Genomic DNA, 14,254 nt, shown 5'->3' with positions numbered 1-14,254 from the left:
TGTCTTGTTTATTACTTATTGTAATGCCTGCACTGTTTTGTGCACTTTATGCAGTCCTGGGTAGGTCTGTAGTCTAGTGTAGTTTTTTTCTGCGTTGTTTTTTACGTAGTTCAGTCTAGTTTTTGTACTGTGTCGTGTAACACCATGGTCCTGAAATAACGTTGTCTCATTCTTACTATGTACTTTACCAGCAGTTATGGTCAAAATGACAATAAAAGTGACTCGATTTGACTTGACTAGATATACAGTGGAGAGTATCCTAACAGGTTCCTTCACAGCCTGGTTTAGAAACACAAATGTTCAAAAATAGAAAAGCGTACAGAAAGTAGTGGATATACACCATTTCATCACGGGAAAATCCCTCCCCACCATAGAGCCCATTTATATTGGGTGAGATGCCAGAAGAAAGGAACTCCACCGTCTCTTCTCACTACTACCATGGGACAGAAGGTACAGGAGTCTTGGGTACCACACCACCAGGGTAAGGAACAGTTATTATCCTTCAACACCAAGTTCCTGAACTGGTGTGGATAACTTCACCCATTGAATCTGAACTGACTCCACACTCACTTCCAAGAACTCTGTAACTTGAGACTCTACAACTTTGCACTTGTCTGATTAAAATTCTATCTGCCATTCCCTTTTCCACTTTCCCAATTACTTTTTTTTCATCTTCATTGTCAGATTAATGGAGGCTAGTGAACTAGTAGCATTAACAATTTGCATTTACAGTGTATAGCAACTTTAGGGTGGAATGATGTCATTGCACTCTTCACATAGATGTTTACCAACTAAATTCGAGATTAGCCCACACATGGTCACCATGCCCGAAGGAAGTATGTTTAAGGGCAACCCGAAGGAATTTGAGGTGCAAACGGTTTTAGGGATGAATTTGAGAGCTTAGTTCCCAGGCAGGACTTCCTCTGATGGAGTAAGGGCAATGAAGCATATGATAGGAGAATCAGAATTAGACAAACATAAAGTTCTCGAAGGTCTGTGTGATGTTTAGAAGGATGTAAAGATGGGGATAGTGTTGGGGGGGGTAGTAGTTGAAGGGATATAAATACTTCAAAATAACATGGAGATTTTAGGATAACTGTCATCAATACAAACTATTGAATGAGACATCGATGTCCCTAATAGTCTGATTTTCTTTTTCCTAGCTGTTGATTGTGGAACACCGGCACCCATACCAAATGCGCGGTCACCATGTGTCAGAGAGACGACTTACGGAACTGAAGTCCAATACCATTGCAGGACTGGTTTTGTGAGGGAAGGAGGAAATGGCACAATGATTTGTTCCGAGACGGGTCAGTGGGAAGGAGCACACTTCAATTGTACAGGTAACAATGATGTCATGCTAAAGAAGAACAGGTGTCTATCGTGCTCTATCATGTTTCTACAGTGATTAACCATGGGAACCTGAACCAGCAATGCTGAGATGAGTACTTACCAGAGTATATTTGTGTTACAGATTTTTTTAATGCCATATCTATGCACTCCACCAATTTTAGCCTCTTGAACATTCTCACTTCAGCATGCATCCTCAGCTCTACACTTTAATATTTCCTTTCTAAACCTCTCCACCTCTTCTGCCCCAAATCACACCTTAAAACATTGCTCTTTGAACAAGCTGTTTGGTTACCATCTCTGAAATCTTCTAAATGAAGGCAGAAAATGATGGAAGTAATCAATTGATGATGTAAACAGAGTTAACATTGAGAGAAAACTATCTTTCATCTGTGCTGTTCTTAGTGTTTCCAGCTTTTCTTTGCTCATATTTTCAGATTTTCAATACCCCTGGCATTAATTTTCAAATAATTTTCCATAATTTAGTGTCACGCTCTGCTTATGGGATTCTATTGGACTGGGCTGATTTGTTTTTAAGCTGAATTTATGTTTTGAATGTGCCAAAGGAGAAGTTTATGCACATGGCCTTCGGTGTGGAAATCTGAAAAAAAAGCTGCAGATGTTGAACATCTGAAAGAAAAACATTAAATACTGGAAAAGCTTAGTGGGTCAGGCATCATCTGTGGAAAGAAAAGAGTTTATGCCAGAGACCATTGTCAGAACAACATGGCACTAGGCAAGCATAATTGAATTAAATTAAATTGAATTGACTTTATTACTTACATCCTTCGTATACATGAGGATTAAAAATCTTTACATTATGTCTCTGTTCAAATGTGCAATTATAGTAACTTATAATAAATATTATGTACAACAGGACAGTCAATATAACATAGAAATACAGTTGTGTCTGCATGAATAAAGCAGTTGAATGGCCTGGTGGAAGAAGCTATCTCAGAATCTGTTGGTCCTGGCTTTTATGGTGTGGAACCATTTCCTGGGCAGTAGCAGCTAGAACAGTTTGTGGTTGGGGTGACTTGGGTCCTCGATGATCCTTTGGGCCCTTTCTACACAACTGCCTTTGTAAGTGATCTGACTAGTGGAAAGTTCACATCTACAGATGGTTTGTCTGGTCTGTCTGCACCACTCTCTGCAGAGTCCTATGATTGAGGGAGGTACAGTTCCCATACCAGGCAGTGATGTAGCCGGTCAGGACGCTCTCAATTGTGCCCCTGTAGAAAGTTCTTAGAATTTGGAGGCCCATACCAAACTTTTTCAACTGTCTGAGGTGAAAGAGGCACTGTTGTGCAGGGAACCGAGTTGTTTCATACACTTACTGACTGGCTGAACTCAGCAACAACAGAAGTGTTTGGTTGTGTGCAGTGTAATTTCATTAACAAGGCTGCAAGCATGTTATACTATAGCTTTAGGAAAATTATCACAGCAACATACACAAAATGGACAGTGAATATTGAGAAAGGGGAGGGAGGTGTCAGAAATGGACCGAGTGAATGTTGAGAAAGGGGAGGGAGGTGTCAGAAATGGACCATGAATATCGAGAAAGGGGAGGGAGGTGTCAGAAATGGACAGTGAATATCGAGAAAGGGGAGGGAGGTGTCAGAAATGGACCGTGAATATAAAGGAAGGGGAGGGAGGGGTCAGAAATGGACCGAGTGAATGTTGAGAAAGGGGAGGGAGGTGTCAGAAATGGACCGTGAATATAAAGGAAGGGGAGGGAGGGGTCAGAAATGGACCGAGTGAATGTTGAGAAAGGGGAGGGAGGTGTCAGAAATGGACCGTGAATATAAAGGAAGGGGAGGGAGGGGTCAGAAATGGACCGAGTGAATGTTGAGAAAGGGGAGGGAGGTGTCAGAAATGGACCGTGAATATCGAGAAAGGGGAGGGAGGTGTCAGAAATGGACTGTGAATATAGAGGAAGGGGAAGGAGGTGTCAGAAATGGACCGAATGAATGTTGAGAAAGGAGAGGGAGGTGTCAGAAATGGACTGTGAATATAGAAGGAGGTGTCAGAAATGGAGTGAGTGAATATTGAGAAAAGGGTGGGAGGTTTGGGCCACACCAGTTCTATTCTTGCCATCATTGGCAGCCATGTCCTCCCCCTGGAATACCACTCTGCTATTCACATCCTTACTTCCTTTAAACTATTTTGCATCTTAAATGCCCCTCACTAATTCTTTGGTCACCATCGTCCAACTTCCTTATGCAAACTTTCCCATGTCAAATTTTCTTTTCTTTGTGTTTTATTTATTTGACTTAGCGGTAAGGTAGAGCATGGTTACGGGCCCTTCTGGCCTAATAAGCCCGCACTGCCAAGTTAGATAACACCCATGTCACCAGTTAACTGGTACTTCTTTGGAATTTGGGAGGAAACCAGCGCACCCAGAGGAAATCCACACAGTCACAGGGAGATTGTACAAAGTCCTTACAGACGATAGTGGGAAGTGGATCCAGCTTACTGGCTGACAGTGTTACACTAACCACTACACCACTGTGCCATTCTCTCATTTGATAACACTCCAGAGAAATGCATAGGATGTTTTGCTTTATTTCAGTACATTACCATTAATGAGAATAAATCAGATGTCCAGTGTAGTTTAAGGGCTGGTTACTGCAAGTCTTTGTTTTAATCCTTGGTTTCTGTTATTTCAGGAGTATTGATGCATGAACAATGAGTATGTGTGTAATGGTTAGCAGCTGAGTTAACATGAGTGCACAAGATTTGGTTTCCTATCAGCTCATTTAAAATTATTAGCCATATTTAATACAGAAAATATGAACTTAAGCCCATTTAGAACCGCAGTTGTACATTTACACTTAACTGTGATGATTATTAGGTAATTGAAACAATTACAGAAGATAGTAATAATGTTTTTTTAAATAACACTCATGTATATTCTTTATTACAATTGTGATTGCACTTCAGAAATACTTTACTGGCCATTTTGTACTTAGAGTCATAGTTTAATAGAGTGATGCAGCACAGACAGAGGCCATTTGACCCAACAAGTCCATGGTGGCCACAGTACCCACCCACCTAGTCCCAATTTTCTGTATTCAGCCCATATTCCTCTGAACCCTGCCCCTACATGTATATATCCAGAGCAAACACGAGGAAATCAGCAGATGCTGGAAATTCAAACAACAACACACACAAAATGCTGGTGGAACACAGCAGGCCAGGCAGCATCTATAGGGAGAAGTGCTGTCGACGTTTCGGGCTGAGACCCTTCGTCAGGACTAACATGGTTTATTTTTTAAAAGCCGCTATTCAACCTGCCTCACTACTTTCGGCAGCCATCACCACTCATACTCACCACTTTGCCCCTCAGGTCTCTACTAAATCTTTCCCCTCTCACCCCAAATCTATTTCTATCACCCCACCCCCCACCCTAGGTTTGGACTCCCCTTCTCTGGAGAGAGGACTGTGGTTATCCAATTCATCTCGGCCTCTCAATTCTAACCATTTTTAGAAGTTTGCCCTTCTTTTTCTTATATTCCAAAGAATAAAGCCCTACCCTGGGCAACCTCTTCCTAGAACTCAGGCCCTTGAGTCCTGGAAAGATCCTTGTAAATCTTTTCTCTACTCTTTCCTGTTTAACCACATCTTTCCTAAAACACAGTGACCAAAACTGTACATATACTCTGACGACCTACACAACTGCAACACAGTGCCCCAACTCCTACACTCAGCACCCTGAATGTACTTAGAGTCATAGTTTAATAGAGTGATACAGCACAGACAGAGGCCATTTGACCCAACAAGTCCATGGTGGCCACAGTACCCACCCACCTAGCCTAGTCACCTAATCTAGCAGCCAGTGTGCTAGATGATTTTTTTTCATACCCTATCTACCTGTGTGCCACTTCAATGAACTATACTCTGTCCCTCTGTTCCATTACACTCCCTCTGGCCCTATTAGTCATAGGACTTCCCAAAATGCATCACCTTTTACTTGTATTGAAATCCAGTTGCAGTCCCTTGGACTATCCTCTAACTGGCTAAGATCCCTTGTAATCCACAACAATCTTTGTTACTGACAATTCCTAACTACATGTATTCCACAAACTTAATAATTGAGCCTTGTGCATTCAAATCCAAATCATTCACATAAATAACAAATAACAAAGGTCCCAACTCCACTTGTCATCAGCCTCCATTCCAAGAAACAGCATTTTAACTGCCTCCTCTGCTTCCCAGATTTGAGCCAATTGAATCCATAGAACCAGCTCTCCCTGGATTCCATGCAGACCTAACCTTCCAGGCCAGCCTACCAGACCTTCCTAAAGTCCAAGCAGAGAACATACACTGCCTTACCTTCATCTGCCTTTTTGGTTATTTCTTTAAAAAAACTCTAAAAGATTCATCAAGTACAAATTTCCACAAAAAAAGTCATGCTGACTTCTCCTGGTCTATTCAAATGCAGGTAGATCCTATCGCTTGGAATCCCCTCCAGTAACTTCTCTACTGATGTCAGTCTGACTAGCCTATAGTCTGCTGGCTTGTCTTTGCTACCCATTTTAAACAATGGAACATTAGCCATCTTTGAAAACTTCACTGAGGACTGATGATGACGCAAATATCTCGGCAGGGGCCTGTGAAATTTCCCATGTAGCCTCCCACAAAGATTGAGCTTGGACTGAGTAGGTTATGGAGATTTATCTACCATAATTGCTGCCAAGTTGCAACAAGTATCATCTCTTTGGTAACATGAATGCCCTCTAAGACTTCTCCACCTATATCCCTTACCTTGAGCAACCATGATTTCTTCTTCAGTAAACACAAGAAATTTGTTAAAAATCCCACCCACTACCTGCAGCTCAAGACATTGGAGGTCCTGGTATGCTTTAAGGTGACCTACTCTCTTCCCAGTCCCCTCTTTTACTCAATACAGCTGTAGAAAATCTTGGGATTTTCCTCAGTCTCACCTGCCAGATCCATCTCATACCCTCTTTGGCCTCCTGATTTCCCTCTTAAGAATATTCTTAATTTTTTTCATAGTCATCAAGGAACTTGCTTGATCCAAACCTCCTAAACCCAATGTCTACTTCCTTGTTTTTTGGACTGGAGTATTAATACTTCTTGTCAGCCAAGGTCCCCTAAATTTATTAGGTTTATTTTATCATGAGCATGTTCCTAGACACTTGCTATCACATGTTTTAAATCCTCCCTCTTGCCATTCATTTCCTTTTTCTTCAAATGGGGTTATCTAATTGACTTCTGCTAGATGTTGTCTAATTACCCCAAAGTTAGCCCTGGTCTGCTTTAGGACGCTAACCTGTGGATATGGCCTATTCTTTTTCACCACTACCTTAAAACTAATATAACTACAGTCACTAGAGCCAAAGTGCTCCTGGACTGCCACTTCAATGACTTTGCTCTGCCTTGTTCCCCAAGAGGAGGTTCAGTACTGCAATCTCCTGAGTGGGGTCTCTTATGTTGACATCCTGCGGCCACAACATATCCTGGCTTTTTCCCCCATCTTACTATTGAGTCTCCTATCACTGTTGCGCTGTCTGACCGCACTACCCTCTGAGTCTCACAGCTAGTTACAGTGCCAAAGACCTGACTGGTGCTCTAGCCCCTGAAAAATCGTCCCCCTCAATATTTTCCAAAGAAGTATGCATGTAGATGAGGGGAGTGGCCACAGTGGAACCCTCCCTGTTCCCTTTTCATTTCCCGGCGGTCATGTGAAGCATGCCCTTTAGGTGTGACCATCTCAATAAAAGTCTGATCTATGAATACACTCAACTCCAGTTCCAGTTCCTTGACCCAATGTGTCTTGAGCCGTACTCCCACTTGCCTCTTCATCCTAGGATGTGCTGAAAAGAATGCAATCATGCTTCAAGCCCTTTCTCTTTTATCCAGAGCTAAAATTAGTTTCCTCTTTTTATTTCTCATATTCCTTTGCCTACCTCTAGGTTCCACCCTCCCTGAACTGTTTTACGCTTATTTTCTGATAGTTGATCTGAATGGCATCAGCTCATCCTGGTTCTCCCTACCATTCCTGAATATTCTTACTTCATTCATTAGTTGGAAAGCCCAGCATTAAATATCTATTCCTGATTTCCTCAAACTGATGTTTTTCTAGGCTAGTTCAGACATGTGACCACATTGCTAGGCCACATTACTTGACCAGGTAGGAACTATGGAGTTCCTTCACTAAACAACACTGATGAGCTAGTTGGAGAAATTGGTCAGGTACTGGTATCTCAAAGAGCACTTGTTTTTTTTTCATTTAGATTCCAGAATGTATTTAGCCATATAACCATATAACAATCACAGCACGGAAACAGGCCATCTCGGCCCTCCTAGTCCGTGCCGAACTTTTAATCTCACCTAGTCCCACCTAATATAACCATATAACAATAGTTAACTCAATTTAAGTGCCCCAAGTTGGAATTTGATCTCGTCACTCCCGGCCTCAGTATTTTAATTACTATACTACCATTCCTCCATTAGATTAGTATTGTCAGTTTAGCATGGACAGTTCAATGCAAAAATGGCAACACTCGTGCTATCCAAAAGTCTCCATCACATGGACCCCTGTTTCCTACAGCTCTAGCTAGTTAAAAAGCCATTTGCCACCCACCTGTACCTCTAACAAGTTTCTTTTATAACCAAAAGTATACTGGTATGTAGAAAGTGGAAAGAAATGTAACTTTTTTGTTATTTTCCCCAACTACTATTCTCCTGAGTTGACATGCTGGAAGTGTACTGCAAGGTTCATTTCTGCAGTATTTGCTAAAAACTACTATGGAATTCCTGTGGTCATGGAAGACACTGTAGAACTCAACATTCACCTTTTGGTTTTGCTCTACAAGATCTGAAGTTGTTATTTCTCTTGTGATTGAAAGCCGCTGTGGAATTAATGTAAGTTAAGACTAGTGGAACTACAGGTTAAGTGCAGAATACTGTCACATTATCTCTCCCAGAGATTGACTGTGGGATTCCTCCAGCCGTGCCACATGCCAACATTGCCTCTTACCACAGTACAAGACTGGGAAGTGTTGCCCACTATCGCTGTAGGGATGGATTTTATGCTGTGTCTGGAAGCAATGTGTCCATATGCAAGCAAGAAGGACAATGGGAAGAAATTACACTGGTGTGTCAAGGTAATGTTCTTTTTAGCTATAGTAAGCCACGTTGCTAAGGGTTCAATTGAAAACAAAAGTGATCATGTTCTTGTAAATACCTGCAATGCTTTCAACTTACCTTAAGCCAATACTTAAGCCAATAAGCCAATACCCAAAAATATAGAGATATAGATATTGAGAAGTGGTTGTAACTGACTGGGATGCCTCAACCCAAAGGGGCTCCATTGGGCCAGTTTAGATCTGGTTATCTGAATTGCGTTTGGTGAAATTGGTCAGGTGCTGAAGGACCCTTATGATTCTCCTATCTGAATCGATTTGGACATTGAGATTATCATCCTTTTAAGTTTTGCAATATTAGAAGGGGCAGATTTTTGCAGTGGTTGCTAGCCAAAATCTTTGTGAGAATAGTTACTGCCAGCTGTACATGCATTCTGCATCTTTGGTGCCACTGAGGACCATTGAACCTACAGTGATGTGTGAATAACCACCTTCCCTCCAACTTAACAGGGATAGAGTTCCACTCGTCTTTATCTACCACTCTGTGAGCCTCTGCATCCTGCACATCATTCTCTGCAACATCCACCATCTTCAATAGGATTCTACCACCAAACACACCTTTACCTCCACCACCACTCTCTGCTCTCCACAGGGATCGCTCTATCCATGATTCACTTGTCCCCCGCTTTGCCCCTGATGCACCATCAATAACTCACACTGAGACGTAAGGCGAGATATCGGCTTTTATTGACTGGAAGAAGGAACCAGGAGCGAGTGTCTATCATACTATGTCCTGGAGACTGAGGCCGAGCGTCAGGCCTCAGATCGCCTTTATACAGGGGCCTGTGGGAGGAGCCACAGGAGCAGTCAGCAGGGGGCGTGTCCAGACAGGCACATAGTTCACCACAGCCCCCCACTGATCTCCTTCCTGGCGCTTCTCCCTGCAAGCATAAGTGTTACACCTGCCTATTTACGTCCTCCCTCACTATTCAGGGTCCCAAACAGTTCTACCAGGTGAGGCAACACTTCATCTGTGAGTCTGTCGGGGTCATCTACTGTACCAGTTGTTCCCAGTCCAGCCTCCCCTACATTGGTGAGACCAGATGTAGATTGGGGAGAACCACCTTCATCCGGTCTACAACAAGCAAGGTTTACCGCTGGTGAGCCATTTTAATTCTCATCACCATTCCCATTCCGACAAATCGGTTCATGGCCTCCTCTACTGCCACGAAGAGGCTACACTCAAGTTGGAGGAGCAGCACCTTGTATTCTTTTTGGGTAGCCTTCGACCTGCCAGGACGAACATTGCTTACTCTAACTTTTGATAATTTCTCCCCACTCCCTTTCTCTTTTTTTATTCCCCATTCTGGCTCCCCTCTTACCTCTTCTCATCTTCTTACCTGCCTATCACCTCCCCCTTCTATTTCTCCCAAGGTCCACTCTCCTCTCCTATCAGATTCCACCTTCTTCAGCCATTTATCTTTTCCACCTATCAACTTCTTAGTTCATTCCCCCCTCCCCCACCTGACTTCACCTATCACCAACTAGCTTTTACTCCCTCAACACCTTCTTATTCTGGCTCCCCTCCACCCCCCACATACACTTTCCAGTCCCAATGAAGGGTCTGGACCTGAAACGTTGACTCATTATTCCTTTCAATGGATGCTGTCTGACCTGCTGAGCAGCTCCAGCATTTTGCATGTGTTGTTAAAAAAAAAACATGTGTATGGTATGGCAGGAATTGCTTTCCTCGCAAAGCTCTGTGACAGTGTTGTATTCATCCAAGCTAATTATTTTCAGCAATATTGTATTGCCACTGATAATGTACTTCGATGGTTAACAGCAACCCCTAACTCATTGCAATTTAGTGAATATTTTCATAATTACCTAAATTAATATTAGGGAGAGCAATTAAATCCTGCAGTCTTCCTGCTGTTGTCATTAACTTTGTTCAATTACATTTTTGATCTTTTTTGTTCTTCATAGTTATTGATTTTATTCTGTATAATGCATCATGTTTGAAGTGGAAAAGAGATGGAGTTGGAACTAGATCTAAGGACACATATTTAGTAAGTGAAGATAACTTTTTTTGTCTTTAAATTAATTGTTGGTATTGGTGGTCCAGAATTTGCCATTAGGATGTCTTGTGACTAGTGTTTTGGGTTGGATCCTCTGTGTACCCTGAACCACCCATCATAAGCTTCAATAATTCTTAATGTCTGTCATTGCTAAATGACATCATGACAAAACTACTATGGAACCTTGGAGAAAGGCAGGGCCAGTCTCCTTAGCAACATGACTGCAGAAACAAGTAGAGAAGGAAGTGGACTGCGTCAGTCAAATCAGCTCCAGAACAGGAAATAAGAGGGGAAAAAGGAGTTTGTGAAAAATAAAGAGCAAAAATGCAGAAAGAAGGGAAGAGGAAGGGAAAAAAACAAAGAGCAGCACATAAAGTGCTGGAAGAACAGCAGCTCAGGCAGCGTCTATGGAGGGATATCTATCTCCCACCCATAGATACCGACGAGTTCCATCAGCTGTTTGTATTTTGTTCCAGATTCCACCATTTGCAGTCGCTTGTGCCTCTCTTTTTAAGAATTTAAGGGTCCTCTGAGTTCAATTTGTTTCTACAAGACTGAAATGCCACAGTTTCATTTGATATTATTTTGGATGGCTAAGGTCAAGTTGGTTCACAGGTCATGAGAAAGGTGACAGAGATTTTTTTAAAACTGAGGAACAGCTACACTAACATTATGCCACATTGTGGCAATTGTGGAGAAATCCAGAACTTTTGGGAGCTTAACGAGGTGGCTGAGGGTGACTGGGAAATGTTTGGAAAAAGCAGCATGAACATTAACCTTAGCAATGTTTAGTAAGCACATCCTGGGTCCAACTTTCCTCTGAAAATTGCATGATTTTGAGGGGTGGCGTTGTCGTGTAGGGTTAGCACCAGTGAGCCAGGTTCAGTTCCTGCCGCTCGCTGTCTGTAAGGAGTTTGTACGTTCTCACCGTGATAGCATGGGTTTCCTCCCACATCTCAAAGATTTGTCCTGATGAAGGATCACAGCCCAAAATGTCCCCAGTTTATTCCTTTCCATTCACGCAGCATGAGCTGCCGAGTTCCTCCGGCATGTTGTATTTGTTACTTCCTAAATCTGGGTTAAGTCCCCAACACCTGTGTTAACCCTTATGGTTAACTTTGTAATTATCTTAAATAACAATGATTTTCAACTCCACCCTACAAATAAAATTGTACTCCCTGGTCTTTAAGAATGCAAGGAGGTGAAGCTGGACTAGGCCTTAAGTGAAGTATTGGGAGTTTGCTTCAGCATTTAGTGAAACCAGTAGTCCCTAAAGTAGTGACATCACTCCCCTGGGAGAAGTGAAAGTTTCTAAGGATGTGATAAAGATAAAAGAGGGGGTGGGGGCATTTGAAGGATTACAGGATTAATTTACGAAATCTATTTCTTGATACAGGTTGAGCATCACTTATCCAATGCTCAAAGGGTTAACAGCAGGCCTTTATGACATTTTTCAACAGTATCTCCACAGCACAGAGCAGAGAATAAACACAAAACACATGGGAATCACTGTGAATAATGCATGAAGGTCTGCCTATGATTGCTGAAAACATACTGATGCCAACAGGGTCCCACTCAGAATATGTGAGGTCACTTGTCAGAAATTCTGTGGTGCGCGAGCCTGGGAACTTTCCCAGTGCCTTATGGAGTTCTGCATTTCAGATTTCAGAGGTTTTTGGATTTTGGATTTTCGGATAAGAGGTGCCCAACCTGTATGAACATTTGATCCTTAGTGCCTCGTAAAAGATTACAATGATCACATAATCACCTCATCTCCTGCTAATCCACCGTTCTCTTTGACTTTGAACAAAGCACGTTATGGTTGTGACAATGCGACTCTTCTGTATTTGGTGTATTATGAGAAATCTGGTCTGAAGACATTGTGTTATTCCTGGGCCCGGCTGTGAGTTATTGCCATTCACTACTGCAGTACAATGTTAGCTAGTACGATTCCCATACTCTTATCGAGCAGTGACGCACAACTCCAGTGAATTAGGGTACGGCATTCAATGGGGCAAAGTTCAGAAACTGCCCTCTTGAATGGTCTTGACAGCAGTTGTCTGGCCCATGGCCCAACGGAGATCTCACTGCCACACTTTATATATCTTCAGGCAGAGGGTTAGGTTTTGCCTGAGCTATGATGACATCGTAACTGTCCCTTTTATTTATCACAACACTTGAGGGTGGACTTAAGCAATAAGTGATTGACCGTAGTCGTTAATCCACATCAAAAATGACAGACACAGACCAAACAAAAAAGTGTTTGCAGTATAGTGTGGAATATCAGAAATATGGATTTATACCAGCACCAAGCAAACAACAACAGCCACTGTGTCTGTTGTGTGAAAAGTTTTTTTTCAAATGGGGCAATGAAACTGCCCAGGCTCCTTGAATACTTGAAGGAAATATGCTCAGGTAAAGCAAACAAGAAATTGACTTATTTTCAATCACTTCAGGAGAACTTTCAGAAACAGAAAATGCATCAAACATGTCTGTCAGCCTTTCACAACAGAACAATAAATGTTTGCATGCTTCATACAACATTTCATTTCTCCTTGCTAATTCTAGAAATTTCCATTCAGTTGGAGAAGAGCTGATTCTGCCAGCAGAAAGAGATGTGCTAAGTATGGTTTTGTATAAGTCAACAGAACAAATAATTAAAGTAATTCTGCTCAGTGATAACTCTGTTCAAAGATGAATAGATGTAATGTCTGAGAATGTGGAAGACACATTGTGCAATATACTTAGGATAACAGAATTTGCTCTGCAGTTGGATGAGTCAACTATGCTATACAATGAATCTTTGCATCTTGGTTGTGATTGCTTCATAAAACATGAAAGCATGGTTCAAGAGTTGTTACTTGAAGGGGGCTAGAAACAAATATAAAGAGGGAGTGGGTATTTTGGTTATAGAACAATTTTTCAGTTCAATTTCAATTCTGTTCACCAACATTCTTGCTTCTGCAACAGATGGGGTACCATCATTGAAAGGTTGCTACTATAGATTTATAACTCTTTAAAAAAGTTATAGATAACATAATTACTACCCACTGTGCAATTCGCAGATAACATCTTGTCACAAAAAAACCTAAGTGATTGACTGCACAATTATTAAATACTGTTATCACAGTGCTAAAAAAATCAAGTTGAAAATTTTTAACTGTTTCGAATGCTGAACAGTTGGAATACTTACTGTTACACACGGAAGTCAGATGGCCCTCAAGAGGAGAGATGCTTTTATATGCTTTTTGAAAACTGTGCTAGAATTCTTTGAAGACTTGAATGCTTCATTCAGTAATCAACTTCAGAAAATTAGGCATGACATTGCTTATTTGTCAGAATTATTTGTAAAGTTTAATGACATCAGTCTTTAATTGCAAGGAAATAAAGTGAATCTTATCTAAGTCAAATAAGCCGTCTCCATATTTTTGTCCAAGTTAACCCTTGTGTTGTCTTTATGACAGTTATTTAGTTTATAATATTTTCGCTTAGTAATTCATTTGTTAGTATTTTCTAGTTAGAATTAGAAGTGTTTAAAGTATATTCATTGCCTGTAAAATATATCGGCATGTGATGACATCACATCCGGTTTCGCCGCGTCTCGTGGGAAAATACCGGTTTGAGATCAACGGGAGGGTGGGGGGCTTACCACGAGGCAGACCTGAGCAGGAGTTGTTTTGCAAGCATTAGAAATCACAGTGAGAGCAACGCTGT

At 41.6% G+C, this 14,254-nt stretch overlaps 1 protein-coding gene across 1 annotated transcript in view; it reads left to right on the top strand.

Moving 5' to 3' along the window:
• susd1 (sushi domain containing 1) overlaps positions 1-14,254 on the top strand; it is a 155,655-nt gene that overhangs the window by 86,749 nt on the left and 54,652 nt on the right. The window contains exons 13-15 of the mRNA XM_059973851.1: positions 1,164-1,343; positions 8,304-8,483; positions 10,449-10,531. Coding sequence (XP_059829834.1) covers positions 1,164-1,343; positions 8,304-8,483; positions 10,449-10,531 — 443 coding nt within the window. The remainder of the gene's footprint in view (positions 1-1,163; positions 1,344-8,303; positions 8,484-10,448; positions 10,532-14,254) is intronic.

This window comes from Hypanus sabinus, chromosome 7 (genome assembly GCF_030144855.1).
Source record: "Hypanus sabinus isolate sHypSab1 chromosome 7, sHypSab1.hap1, whole genome shotgun sequence".
NCBI lineage: Eukaryota > Metazoa > Chordata > Chondrichthyes > Myliobatiformes > Dasyatidae > Hypanus > Hypanus sabinus.
The sequence above is the reverse complement of the archived record's forward strand: the minus strand, read 5'-3'. Positions and strand labels throughout refer to the sequence as shown.